At 43.0% G+C, this 13,898-nt stretch overlaps 1 protein-coding gene across 3 annotated transcripts in view; it reads left to right on the plus strand.

Annotated features, from left to right (window-relative positions):
• Dock8 (dedicator of cytokinesis 8) overlaps positions 1–13,898 on the plus strand; it is a 203,828-nt gene that overhangs the window by 42,897 nt on the left and 147,033 nt on the right. The window contains exon 2 of one of the 3 annotated variants that reach the window (XM_021151299.2): positions 8,191–8,293. In XM_021151299.2, coding sequence (XP_021006958.1) covers positions 8,191–8,293 — 103 coding nt within the window. Of the gene's footprint in view, positions 1–8,190; positions 8,294–9,027; positions 9,324–13,898 lie in introns of those variants that run through there. The other 2 variants (XM_029472366.1, XM_029472365.1) reach the window with 2 other exon arrangements.

The raw sequence follows: 13,898 nt of genomic DNA on the forward strand, positions 1-13,898 counted from the left end.
ATTTAGGGATACAACTTCATTTACACATGGCAGTCAGAGAGACGCCTCTGGCCCTGTGGTTTCCTAGTGTAGCTGATCCTGTAGGCTGCAGTTCTGATTGTTCCACTTGGGGATTCTCACCATGCTTATCAGTAAGCACCGAAAGGAGCCCAGAGATCACAGTCCAGCCCCTCCTGTTTACATGTAATAAAAGCCCAGCCCAGCCTCATTGACCAGCGTGCTTGATGGCAGACAGATGGCAGACAGCACACCTGGGGCTGTGTGTCTCTAGGTTCCCACCCTACCGCATTCTAGATGCACACATTGCATGGAGATGGCCCAGCGGGGTTGTTAAAGATGCTGGAAGCAGGAAGGAGGACACCTGATGTCTCGTGGTCTGACTGCACTGTTCACCCTTTCTACCTGGGTTCCTTTGGACTAATGGTTTTAGTCCAAAAACCTGAACAAAAGCTGCCTCACTGCAGATTTCCCAGGCACTCCTGGGCCAAGTTATGTCTCTCTATTGTGACATAGGAACTGTGGACATCCTAGGAACTGTGGACATCCTAGGAACTGTGGACATCCTCCCGTTGTATTTCTAAAGCTGTGATTGACACACTGCCTATCGGCCTGCCTCTCACTCCCGGTTGGATTAGGCTTTCTAAGAACACGAACACATCCTCAGCTTCAGCCTACACTGCTTGGCTGAGGGCGCTTTGTAGTTACCCCAGAGTTTGATGAGTGAGTGCCGTGCCGAGCCAGTCATTTTCTTACAGTTTCAGCAAATATTTGACCTTTTTAGGTTGTAAAAATGACTCAGAATTGCTGGCTCAAACTGCCATTTTTCAGGCTGTCTCACGAGAGTTGATTCAGAACAGGTGTGTCAAGGTAGCTACACATTTATTAAATAACTAGCGGGGTGGTAAAAATGGCTCAGCAGATGCTCTGGACAAGCACTGTTCTGCAAGTAGTTCACGGAGTCTTGGTCCCAAATGTCTGCCACGGTCATCACTGATCTGCATGAAAACATAGAACTTCTTGCCCCACCCACGGCCACCAATCTTTCATCACCGTGCTGACTCCCATGAGGGTGACCTGTTAGACAAATCCCCAGGCTCACTCCAGTTAACCTTAGGAAAACAAAGAACTGATGGAACATGCCTTGCCCATGTAAGCATTTTTTTAGACATGAACTTGAAAGAAAACATCCAAGGGAAGTAGTAACTATACTCTCTTGCGATCATGACCATGAGGATTGCTGCCATAGTTCCACACTGTACTGGGGCTTCTTTATCCGATTAACAGAAACTAGAGTCACCTGAGAAGAGGGAACCTCAACTGACAAGTTTCCTCCATAAGACTGGCCTGTGGGCCTATCTTTGGGGCATTTTCTTGATTAATGATTGATGAGAGAGAACCCAGACCACTGTGGGTAGAGCCATGCTCAGGCAGGTGGTCCCTGATTATATAAGAAAGCAATGTGAACAGGCCACGGAGAGCAAGCCAGTGAGCAGTGTTCTTCCAAGATTTCTGCATCAAGCTCCTGCCTTGAGTGCCTTTCCTAACTTCCCTCAGTGATGGACTGTGATGTGGAGGAGTAAGCCAAATGAACTCTTTCTTATTCCAGGTTCATTTCAGGCCATGGCTTATCACAGCACTATAAAGTAACTAATTCCTACACACACACACACACACACACACACACACACACACAGAGTTCATGTTTTATCACACATCAGGAAGTAACCAATACAGACAGACACACACACACAGAGTCCATGTTTTATCACAGCATCAGGAAGTAACTAATATAGACACACACACACACACGAGTACATGTTTTATCACACATCAGAAAGTAACTAATATAGACAGACAGACACATACACACACATGAGTCCATGTTCTATCACAGCATCAGGAAGTAACCAATACACACGTGCACACACACACACACACACACACACACACACACACATGAGTCCATATTCTACCACAGCATCAGGAAGTAACAAATATAGAAATATAGACATAGAAGCTTACAATGTCTTGCCTCACACTTTTTTTTTTTTTTTTTTTTTTTTTTTGCTTTTTGAGACAGGGTTTCTCTGTGTAGCCCTAGGTGGCTGGGATGTTACTCTAGTTGCCTTGGCAATGCGAATTATTTGCAGGAAATAAAACAAACCACATTTTTTTTTTTTTTTTTTTTTACTTTACAACACTGCAAAAATGATATGTGCTCAGTAAAAACTGTATTTCAAGGCTTGAATTGTGATCTTTTCCCGGGCTAGCAGTAGCATTAGGATGCTCCCAGTGCCCCACAGCAGCACTAGGCAACAGCTCCCACTTGGCTACAGGATCACAAAGGGGAAATGTTGGTGTTCCACAGTATGCTGTGTTGTCAAGCAGTCATATATCTCTCCTAACCATGATTTGGGTGGGTACTGGCTTCAGTGTCTTGCGCATGTTAGGTAAGCACTCTGATACCAAAATATATCCCTAGCCCCTCTGAGTTTTCAATCTTTAGACAGGAGTGAGTGGTCTTGAACTTGAAATTCTACTGCCATGGTTTTACAGGTTGCTGAGGATATAGGCATGTGGCACTGTGCCAACCTGAATGAAATTTTCATTTACAGTGCTTTCAAATTATAAACATGTGGAAAACCCAGGCGTATCAGTATACCACGGTATACTCAGATTTAGATCCTCATGCTGTTTGTTTGTTTGTTTGTTTTCATCTGTAGATTAATTCATAGTTTATCTGTAATTGAATTTGTGTTTCTGTCATTTTAAATGTCAAAATAATATGCCTTGTATTTTCTGCTGTTACTTGCTCAATAGTCTCCCTGATGTTGAGTGCTTTGGCTATTTTAAATTGTTTTCTGTGATCCTATCATATAGAGTTCTTATATCCACGTATGCATGAGAATTCCACAAGGTATATTCTCCAAAGTGAGAGCATTCGATGTGAAAGTAAAGGCAGTTGCGTAGTTATCTTGATTGTTACAGTGTTACTTTCAAGAGCCGTTATCCTCATCTACCAGCTCCCAGCGGTCTGCGGCATGCTGGGAAATGTTCTCTCTGGGACCTGTTTTAGGAAAGTTTGTTTCCAAGGTTTTTAAGTGCTGCGAAGTAGTTCATTTCCTTATAGGATGGCTTATTTTCATATAAAGGATAAACATGTCCTCTTTATGTTGGAGAGTTATGAAGGTAAGACCCAACTGCCTTGTATGATTGACTATGTAGGGACAGGGAATAGCATCATGTTAGGCATGTTAGGAATGAGAATTTGTGATGTTATATAAAGAAACACACATCCAAAGAGAAAGTTATCAGGTAAGACAATCTCTTTTTATAGAAAGGATGCGTCAGAGCCCATACCAGCATGAGTGGCCCAAAAGGCCTTGGTCTTTTTTCATCCCTGATGTGGGTGGTACCTGCATCTCATTCCAGCTTCACAATCTTCAGAGTGTAACACAAGTGGCTTCTTCTTCAGGGAAGAAGGGGGACTCTTGTCCAGTTAACTACCTTTGATAGAAGCAACAGATTTCTCACAGGTCAGCCCTGAAGTACCAGGGAAGATCAGTTGAGTGGCCCTGAACTAGGACTTTTGGGTTTGTTTAAGAACTGAAGAAGCCAAGCATAGTTGTAAAGGGCTGTTATCTCAGCTCACTGAAGGCTGAGACAGGAGGATCACCAGACTTCGTCAGCAGGCTACATAGTAAGACTCTGTATCAAGAAACAAAACAAAGCCAATCAACAGACCTAGAAAGGAGGGACATTCTGATTTCATGATAGAAAGAAATGCTGAGGCTCTGCTGTGGAGAGCAGCAAGAGTCTGTCCTGGTGGACCTTTCCCTCCAGAGGGTCATCTGGTATTCCCGCTTCTGAAAGACCACTGTGTTTGATGGAAACAGTAATATGGAATTCCAGAAGTCTTGGGGGAGGAACTGAAGGCAGAAGTTTCTGAAACAGCCTGTATGGTCTGATGAACCTCAGCCGGGAGGTCAGAAAAGGTTAGATGAGGCTAATGCCTGGTTGTCTAGGCTCTCCTTGTTATATGTTGGAGCATCTTTTGGGTATATGCCCAGGAGTGGTATATCTGGGTCCTCAGGTAATATTATGTCCAATTCTCTGAGGAACTGCCAAACTGATTTCCAGAGTGGTTGTACCAGCTTGCAGTCCCACCAGCAATCGAGGAATGTTTCTGTTTCTCCACATCCTCGCCAGCATCTGCTATCACCAGAGTTTTTGATCTTAGCCATTCTGACTGGTATGAGTTGGAAGCTCAGGGTCATTTTCATTTGCATTTCCCTGATGACTAAGAATGTTGAACATTTCTTTAGGTGCTTCTCAGCCATTCAGTATTCCTCAGTTGAGAATTCTTTGTTTAGCTCTGTACCCCTCTTTTAAATAGGGTTATTTGATTCTCTAGAGTCTACTTCTTGAGTTCATTATATATATTTGATATTAGCCCTCTGTCAGATGTAGGATTGGTAAAGATCTTTCCCCAATCTGTTGGTTGCTGTTTTGTCCTATTGGCAAACACTGTTCTTGCCTTACAGAAGCTTTGCAATTTTATGAGGTCTCATTTGTCTATTGTTGATCTTGGACCATAAGCCATTGGTGTTTTGTTCAGGAAGTTTTCCCCTGTACCCAAGAATTGGGCTTTCCCCCAATTTCTCTTCTATTAGAGTCAGTGTATCTGGTTTTATGTGGAGGTCCTTGATCCACTTGGACTTGAGCTTTGTACAATGAGATAAGAATGGATCAATTCACATTCTTCTACATGCTGACCTATAGTTGATCCAGCACCATTTGTTGAAAATGCTGTCTTTTTTCCACTGGATGGTTTTAGCTTCTTTGTCAAAGATCAAGTGACCATAGGTGTGTGGGTTCATTTCTGGGTCTTCAATTCTATCCCATTGATCTACCTGCCTGTCTCTGTACCAATACCATATAGTTTTTATTACTATTGCTCTGTAGTACAGCTTGAGGTCAAAGATGGTGATTCCCCCAGAAGTTCTTTTATTATTGAGAATAGTTTTCACTATCCTGTTTTTTTTTTTTTGTCAGACCTTCAAAGAAGACCTAATACCAATACCCTTCAAACTATTCCACAAAATAGAAACAGAAGGAACACTACCCAATTCATTCTATGAAGCCACAATTAATGCTTATACCTAAACCACACAAAGACCCAACAAAGAAAGAGAACTTAAAATCAAATTCCCTTGTGAATATTGATGCAAAAATACTCAATAAAATTCTCGAAAACTGAATCTAAGAACACATCAAAAGAATAATCCATCATGATCAAGTAGGCTTCACCCCAGGGATGCAGCAATGGTGCAATATATGGAAATCTATCAACATAATCCACTATATAAACAAACTGAAAAACCAGACAGTGGTGGCACACGCCTTTAATCTCAGCACTTAGGAGGCAGAGGCAGGCAAATTTCTGAGTTCGAGGCCAGCCTAGTCTACAGAATAAGTTCCAGGACATCCAGGACAACACAGAGAAACCCTGTCTCGAAAAACAAACAAACAAACAAACAAACAAAAAACCTGAAAGTAAAAATCCACATGATCATCTTATTAGATGCTGAGAAATTGTTTGATAAAATTCAACACCCATTCATGGTAAAAGTCTTGGAAAGATCAGGAATTCAAAGCCCATACCTAAACATAGTAAAAGCAATATACAGCAAACTAGTAGCCAACATCAAACTAAATGGAGAGAAACTTGAAGCAATCTCACTAAAATCAGGGACTAGGCAAGGCTGCACACTATCTCCCTACCTACTCAATATAGTACTCGAAGTCCTAGCCAGAGCAATTAGACAACAAAAGGAGGTCAAAGGGAGGCAAATTGGAAAGGAAGAAGTCAAAATATCACTATTTGCAGATGATATGATATTATATTTAAGTGACCCCCAAAATTCCACCAGAGAACTCCTAAACCTGATAAACAACTTCAACAAAGTGGCTGGATATAAACTTAACTCAACCAAATCAGTGGCCTTCCTCTACTCAAAGGATAAACAGACTGAGAACGAAAATAGGGAAAAGACACCCTTCACAATGGTCACAAATAATATAAAATATCTTGGTGTGACTCTTACTAAGCAAGCAAAAGATCTGTATGATAAGAACGTCAAGTCTCTGAAGAAAGAAATTGAAGATCTCAGAAAATGGAAAGATCTCCCATGATCATGGATTGGCAGGATTAATATAGTAAAAATGGCTATTTGCTGAAAGCAATCTACAGATTCAATGCAATCCCCATCAAAATTCCAACTCAACTCTTCATAAAGTTAGAAAAGGCAATTTGCAAATTCATTTGGTCTTGGCTACTGTTTTAATATGAGCCCCTGCAGTGTGAGCACACGCTACATTAATATTAATGCAAGGTAACTTTGGTTTGGGACAATCTAATATGATTTTTTTGAACTGGTGATGTTACAATTTCTGATTAATATCAGTTTCTGATTAAAAATCACACAGAGATAAAACCTGAGTTCCCCCAATTTTGCTCTAAACTAGGTAATTTCTGCATCCAACCTTATTCTGTACCGACACTTGTAACTTTTACCTAGATCTTCCACAGCTTAGATATAGCACCTACGCCTCACGTGTATTTAATGTGTATGACCTAGTGACTTTTAACGTAAACTACTGACCTGTCCAACACAATTTTAGAACATTTTCATCTCTTTAAATAGAAACCCTGCTCAGAGGCATTTCCGTTACTCTGTGATCCCGTTCAGATCCTTTTCATCTAGTAACCTACCTCCTGGTCTGTAGATTTTACTACTCTGGGAGATTCGAATGAAGAATAATACCTGTGTGGCCTTTTGATTTAGCTTCTTCCCCTTAGAATGATGCTCTTGGAATTCTCCCAAATAGTTCCATATAGCACTAGTTGGTTCCATCCCCTGCTGAGTATGTTTCCTTTTATGGCAGATCACTTTTTGTGCAGCCATCAACTGATGGACATTTGTGTTGTTTACACATTTAGACTCTTAAGAATAATGCTGGGTATGGGGGGGGGGGNGTTTGTTGGTTTGTTGGTTGGTTGGGTTTTGGTTTTGTTTGTTTTGTTTTCTTTTGTTTTGTTGTTGTTTTTTCAGGCGTTTTGTTGTTTGTTTTGTTTTGTTTGCTTTTTGAGACAGGGTTTCTCTGTGTAGCCCTGGCTGTCCTGGAACTCACTCTGTAGACCAGGCTGGCCTCAAATTCAGAGATCCACCTGCCTCTGCCTCCCAAGTGCTGAGATTAAAGACACACATCACCACTCACAACTAGCTGTTGTGGTTTTTGTGATAATACTGTTCTGAATGTTGGTGTTTTAAGTTTTATGTGCATATTTGTTTTCATTTCTTGGGAGGTGTAGCTATCAGTGGGTTTTGATATGTGTGTGTGTGTATATCTATATGTGTGTATATGTATGTACATATATATACACATACATATACATATAAATACTTCCTGAGGAACTGCCAGCAAGGCACGTGTGTGCTTCTCTGTCACTTGGCAATACTTGTGACTGACAGTCTAGTGCTCTGTTCTGGCCATTGTACTGATTACTCAGAGACATACTATTATGATCTGCTATTCATTTCTCTAATGACTTTTAGAATATAGTAGACTTCTCACTCCTAACACTGTTTTCCTTCACTGTTAATTAAAGGCAATGCTCTCGGAACTTAAGGGCAGTTCATACTCTCCTGGCGCTGCCCCTTTCTGGGGAGTTCCATGCTTCACTAGCCCTAGTACAAGGGCCAGCAGGAGTATGAAGGCATGGCATGCAGTCTCTTCTTCCTCATGCTGAACACTAAGAGGCTGACCTGATCGGCCTGCCTTGGCTTATGTGTCTACCTCACGGCCCATATTTCTGCCTGAGCAGTGCACAGATGAGTTGGGGCATTTTGAAAGAAAATGATGTTTTGTGGAGTGAGAAGTGATGACCACAGACAGCAATCTCCTGCCCATCTCTGTGCATCACACAGAAGGCTGGGAACCAAATAATCATGCCCCGTACATTGTCATGGTGAACATGGTCTTAATCATTTATCACTCCATAGTACATGGAAGTGTTTTAGTCAGCTCTGCTCACAACTCAGCCAAGAACTGCATTGGGATTATAGTGTGTTGGGTTAGTTTAAATAATCACTTCATGGAGATTCTTTTTTTCTATTTTAATTCTAGGTATTCATCGTCAGAAATAAGGAAGCAGTTTACACTCCCGCCCAACCTCGGACAGTACCATCGGCACAGTATCAGTACATCTGGTTTCCCCTCTCTTCAGCTAGTAAGTATTCATTACAGGTTTGGTGGGTCAGTGGTCAGGACCTGAAGTACCCAGCATCTCCACCCCTCCCCCCAGCCTTAGCTCCTGTTGCATCTAGCGTTCTCTGCCCACTGCTTCGTAACTCTGCTTGCCTTTCGACATCAGACATCTCCCTCTGGTGTGTATAGAATGAGACAGCCCAGAACTGGGGTTTTGATTGATGTCCTCAACTTAGGGGGTTTGCAGGCTACCCCAAAACCATCCCAATTACAGTTCATAAGTGGGAAGACGAGGTAGCCTAGAAACTGACCATGATTTTTAGCATATTTTGGTTAGAATTTTTTTTTTTAACTGAAAAATCTCAGAAGCTTGAGGTACAGATCTTTCTTATGGGATAATTTTCTTGGAAGTAAATTTACATACTATGAAACTTATCAATTTTAGGATCAGGGTTTTGTGAGTATGGGCAATTTATGAGTCACTTAATCTCCTCCCAGACAGGAGTGTAGAGCGCTTTCCCTCCCACCCATTTGCATCCCCTTGTTCCCATCCCAGGAGGTCCCTGAGCCTTGGAACTTCTCACCAGTGAAACCATTCACATGGGAGGGCAAATAACAGTTTTATAACATAATATCCCCTTTCAAGGTACCTACAGTTTGATTAACTAATCAACTGGGGAGTATGGAGCGTTTGTTACATTATTTGACTAATAATTTGTGTATCATATTATTTAAGGACTGGAGGCCAGATGTGTGTCAGGTGAGGCCAAACTGTCTTCAAATGAGACTGTTTGCAACCCAGAAGTGGGTGCCGCTTCCTCTGAGCCAGCAGAGCCTGCTCTGCCCTCACTTCCTCATACAAGCACAAGCCACAGCCACCCTCTCTGGCTGATCTAGTGGTTATCTTGAGAAGGTTAGGTTCTTTTTTGTTTCTACTTATTACTTCAAAGCCACTTCTGCTCTTCGAAATTTTGTAACCTTCCCCTGTTTCCTGTAGCCGCCATTTTGTCGCCTGTGACAGTTTACCCACCGCGTTAACTGTGTGTCTTCAGGTATGTTTTACTGGAGCAATTTGTGGTTATTTCAGGCTAGCTTAATGGGTTGTGTCATTGATGAGACAGTACTAACAGATATGTAGCGCCTTCACTGCCAGAGGCTACCTTGTGGTGGTGACATCTTTTGGAGAACCCTGTTTAGGACTTTGGAGTCTTCAGGCCTCCCTTTTTTATTTGTCTTTTCCTGCCTGCTTCAGGTTAGGTAAAAAAAAACACAGTAGGTGCATTGTGCCTGTGTTCTCGGAGTAAGTAAACCGAGACCTGTTGCATATAAGCTCGGCTGAGTGATTTCTGATTCACATTGTATTTCAAAATGTGCACCATTCGGTGGAAACGTGATTGGATGTGCTTTTCAGTTTTAAACTGTGTGGGGAAGCTTTGGTACTTGCCTTTAAAGAGTGTGAAGAGGAGAGCTCTCTGTAGCAGCTGCTGGGGAATAGTGTGGACAGTAAAGAGGTTTTCAAGGAGGTTTAACCCCTCGTCTCCCGGGCAGCCTTTGTGATCATACGATAGACTAGAGTTAGTGCATGCGAAATCCCGTTAAGTATTTGCAAGTGTCCCCTCAGTACTTTGCTGTCTCCTTAGAGAGACTCTGACAACAGTGAATTTTGACGACTCACTTCAACAGCTGGGAAGTCAAATTAACAAGAGGCTTAGCTGTCCATGTTGTCACTAACAGAAGGTATAGGAGGAAGCCGGAAGGTTAAAATGCTTGCTACAAGAACCACGTCTCCATCTGCTGTCCTTCAATCCTGATCCTGTTTGTATCTAACTGATCCTCACATTTTCTTCTTCCTGCTTGTTCGCATGTGCTTTCCTTGGTCTTGCCCTTCCCCAGCTCTCCCTTCCAGCTTCTGTGCAATCTTGCGTCTGTTTCTTCTTCCAATGGGAGTCAAGATGCCTGCTCTACCTTCTAAAAATCTCATGCTCTCTTTAGAACAACCCAGTGCCTTGGCCTGTTCTCCTGTGATGCTGTGGGAATGTGTGACTCTACCTCCTCTGTAGTCACCTTCTCAGACAAGGCTCCTGGGAGAAATCACCAACTTATAAGGTGATTTTCCTTTTCCTTGAGACGGTTTCCTTTCCTAAATAGTGGAGCACTTCAGTAAGAGTCACTTCTAGCAAGGCACGGAGTAGCTTAGACGGGAAAGACTTTCAACCTGCCAGAGCTATAGAAAATATCTTAAGTTGGAGGCTGCAGTGTGAACCGCTAGTTGGATTATTTTTGGCTAATTAAAAAATAAGACAATGGGCATTTTTGACTATTTGTTTTGCTTGAAGTAATATAATCGTTTCCATAACCTCATACAAATGGTTGTTTAAAATGTATATATTTAGTTGAAGTCCAGGCATTTAAAACCACTCATCAAGAGGTCATTGCCATTTGCAAGAGTAAAGAGTTTGGGGTCAGATGAGCCTAAGGTGAAAGGTGGTTGTCACTTATTGTTTGTATAACCTGAGAGAAGTCACTTAACCTCTTTGAAGATTTCAGCCCCCTCTCGTGCAAAGCTGGGTCCATGTAGAACTCTCCAGTAACACCTGTGTAAATAGTGGGTAATATTGTCGCCTTAGGTACTTGGCACTGTAGAGACTCTGTGGACATTAAAGATAAGTGTCAGATTTTTCCTGCTCGTGGAGGCTTTGTGATCTATTTGGGAAGACAAGTAATCCAGAAGGCCCACTCTGGCTTCAAATGTGATGGACATTCAGAAGAAAGGTCCATAGTGTGATAGGAGGCAAAGCTTACTGGAGGAGCTGAGAAACCCAGGGAGATGGGTCTTCAGCCCTGATGAACTATTAGAAACACCTGACTTGTTCTTATATTTCTAGCCAGGACCTCTGCAGAACAGTGAGGCTGGAACCAGCAGTGCTCTAACATTGCTGCAGGATGTTGCTAGGTCCCCAGAGTCACCTAAAGATTCTTAGAGGCCTGGGCAAATTCCAAATAGCAGAAGGTATATACAGCGAGGTGGTTTCTTTGGTTGCCCTCCATGCTCTGAGCTGTAGATATGTGGTAAGCACAGACTACATGATACTCCTGTAGGTAATCCTCACAAAATACAGCTCTTCATCAAATATCTAATAAATGACTAGAAAGAAGGCAGTGCATTTGATATTGTCTCCCTGTTTTATTCAGTTTGTGTGTGTGTGTGTGTGTGCGTGTTTGGTTTTGGGGGGTTTGTTGTTGTTTTGGTTTTTTTGAGACAGGCTTTCTCTGTGTAGCCTTAGCTGGAACTTGCTCTGTACTTGGTCGAGGCTGACCTCAAACTCAGAGGTCCACCTACCTCTGCCTTCCAAGTGTTGGGACTAAAGGTGTGTATCACCACTGCCTGGCCAGTTTTTGTTTGTAATGCTAGCTATAAATGCCTGCCACGATGACTGTGTGTACAAATATTTTCAAAATAGATAAGCTACTTTTTTTAAAAAAAAAACAAATTCATTTCTTTTGTGTGTGCATGTGCACATATGTGCTACAGCATGTCGGTGGAGGTCAGAGTTCAGCTTGCAGAAGCTTGTCTTTTTCTGCTGGATTCTAGAGGCTGAACTTAGGGTTCCTCTACCTGCTGAGCCGCTGCATCAACTCAATAAGCTGCTTTTACAATCTGCATGCTTTAATAAGAAGGAGATAGATTTATCATTTAGAATAAGTTTTCCAGGCATGATAGTGGATGGTGCCTGCCTGACACTCTTATCAGAGGTCTTTCTGAACAGATCTAGAGAGACAGGCCTCTGGCCATTCCATGTCCTGGCCCGAGATGCACACCAGCTTTGACATTCTCTACTGCCACTGTCATGGGAGCAGGTTCGCCAGCGATCTGGTGCCAGCCATCTATGTAAGCAAACAGCTCTACACTTGATGCTTGCAGTAAAAGCAAAAACAAAAACCAACCTGCAAGATGCAAAGCCTTTCCTCTGGTTGTTAAAGTTTGAAGTAGAGTAAGTACGTAAGTGAAAGGGCTGGGATCTGTCTCTAACGCAGCAAAGGGGATTGAAGACCTATGCAGAGGTTAATAACTTTAAGTACATTATTTAATAAAGGAAAATATAAGTATTTTTAAAAAAAAATAGAAAAGTCTGAAGAGAAAACAAAGACCAGCCAGATCGTGACGGCTCTGGGCGAGGTGAAGGATGTAAAAAGCCACACCCTGGGCACGCACCTGAGCACCATAGCTACGGGACCTGTTTATGTGTCTAACAATTGTGGCTTACAGATGTCTCATACCCAAGAAGCATTCCTTCTTGTGCACACACTGGCTTCTGTGAAATGCAGCATCCCTTTCTTTGCCAGCTGAGGGTGACTTGAGCACGGGCTCCCTAACTCTGGCCTCCTTTGTGCCTTGGATGCCATTGTTATTTCTCACCTAATTTCTTCCCAGTCTTGGCTGTGCTGTGTTGTTGATTACACGGAAGGGACATGGCAGAAAATGCAGCGCTCGGTGTAGTTCCCATACACATTCTCAGCGTGGATGAAATAGAAGGTAGGGCAGGCATTCTGCATGAAGAGCAGGCACGTGGTTATGGTCGCTGTACCCAGGGGATGGAAACGGGCCAGGGAGATGGCTCAGTGTGGAAAGTGTGTGCCACTCAGGCATGAGAACCTGAGTTTCATCCCTACAACCCTCATAAAAAACCAAGTGTGCTGGCACCTACTTACAGTTGCAGCACTGGGAAGGTGGAGACAGGAACATTCCTGGGGCACACTGGCTAGCCAGCCTAATCTAATAGCCCCATGTCCCAGGGAGATCCCCAGCCTCCAAAACCAAGACAGATGGCTTCCGAGGAAAACCTCAGGTTGACACATGTGTACACTTGTGCATGCGCACGTGCGTAATTGACTTATTAAGAACCAGATCGGTGGTCAAGGTAGCATCTCAGCCTCTACAGTGGCATCAGTGGAAGATTTCCGTTGCTGGAGGCAGGGAAGCAAGCCTCGTTTAGGTCACGAAGTACTTTGAAATCACTGAAGGCCGAGGAAACTTTCTGCCTTTAGCTTTGCTAAGTGTGGATTGGTGACTATCTCTTTTTATTCATTGAGGAAGTGTTTATTGGGTCTTAGTGTGTACCTGCAGCTGCTGTAAGAGCTACGGATAACAGGCATGAATGTAACAAAGGGTGCATCATTTGTTCCCGTGGAACACTTTAGAATAGGAGATGGGTGTAAACCAATGAATGAATGTCAGCTGTGATGAGGGCAGGAATGGTTACAAAGAATCAAACAGGCAGAGGGAATGGGGACACAGATGAGATGCTATTGTAGGCAGGGTGGTCTTTGAGGGCCTCTGTCTGCAATGGAGATACCCAGGAAGTACCCAGCATGAGCCTGACAGCTTGCCAAAAAAAGGCATTCCAGGCAGAAGGAAGAAGCAGTGTCCAGTCTGCAAGGCAAGAGTCTTTGGCCTCAGAAACAGCCAGGAAGCAGAGAGGGCAACAGGGGAGACCATAGCTACAGCAGCATCGCCAAACCATAGCCGAGAACACAAAATGTCCATTCATGCAGGTAAGAAGAGGAGGTTCTGGGAGCACTGGGTTAGGCTAACCTGAAATCCATGGAGCTGGTTGTTGGGGGGGGGG

This window comes from Mus caroli, chromosome 19 (genome assembly GCF_900094665.2).
Source record: "Mus caroli chromosome 19, CAROLI_EIJ_v1.1, whole genome shotgun sequence".
NCBI classification, from domain to species: Eukaryota; Metazoa; Chordata; class Mammalia; order Rodentia; family Muridae; genus Mus; species Mus caroli.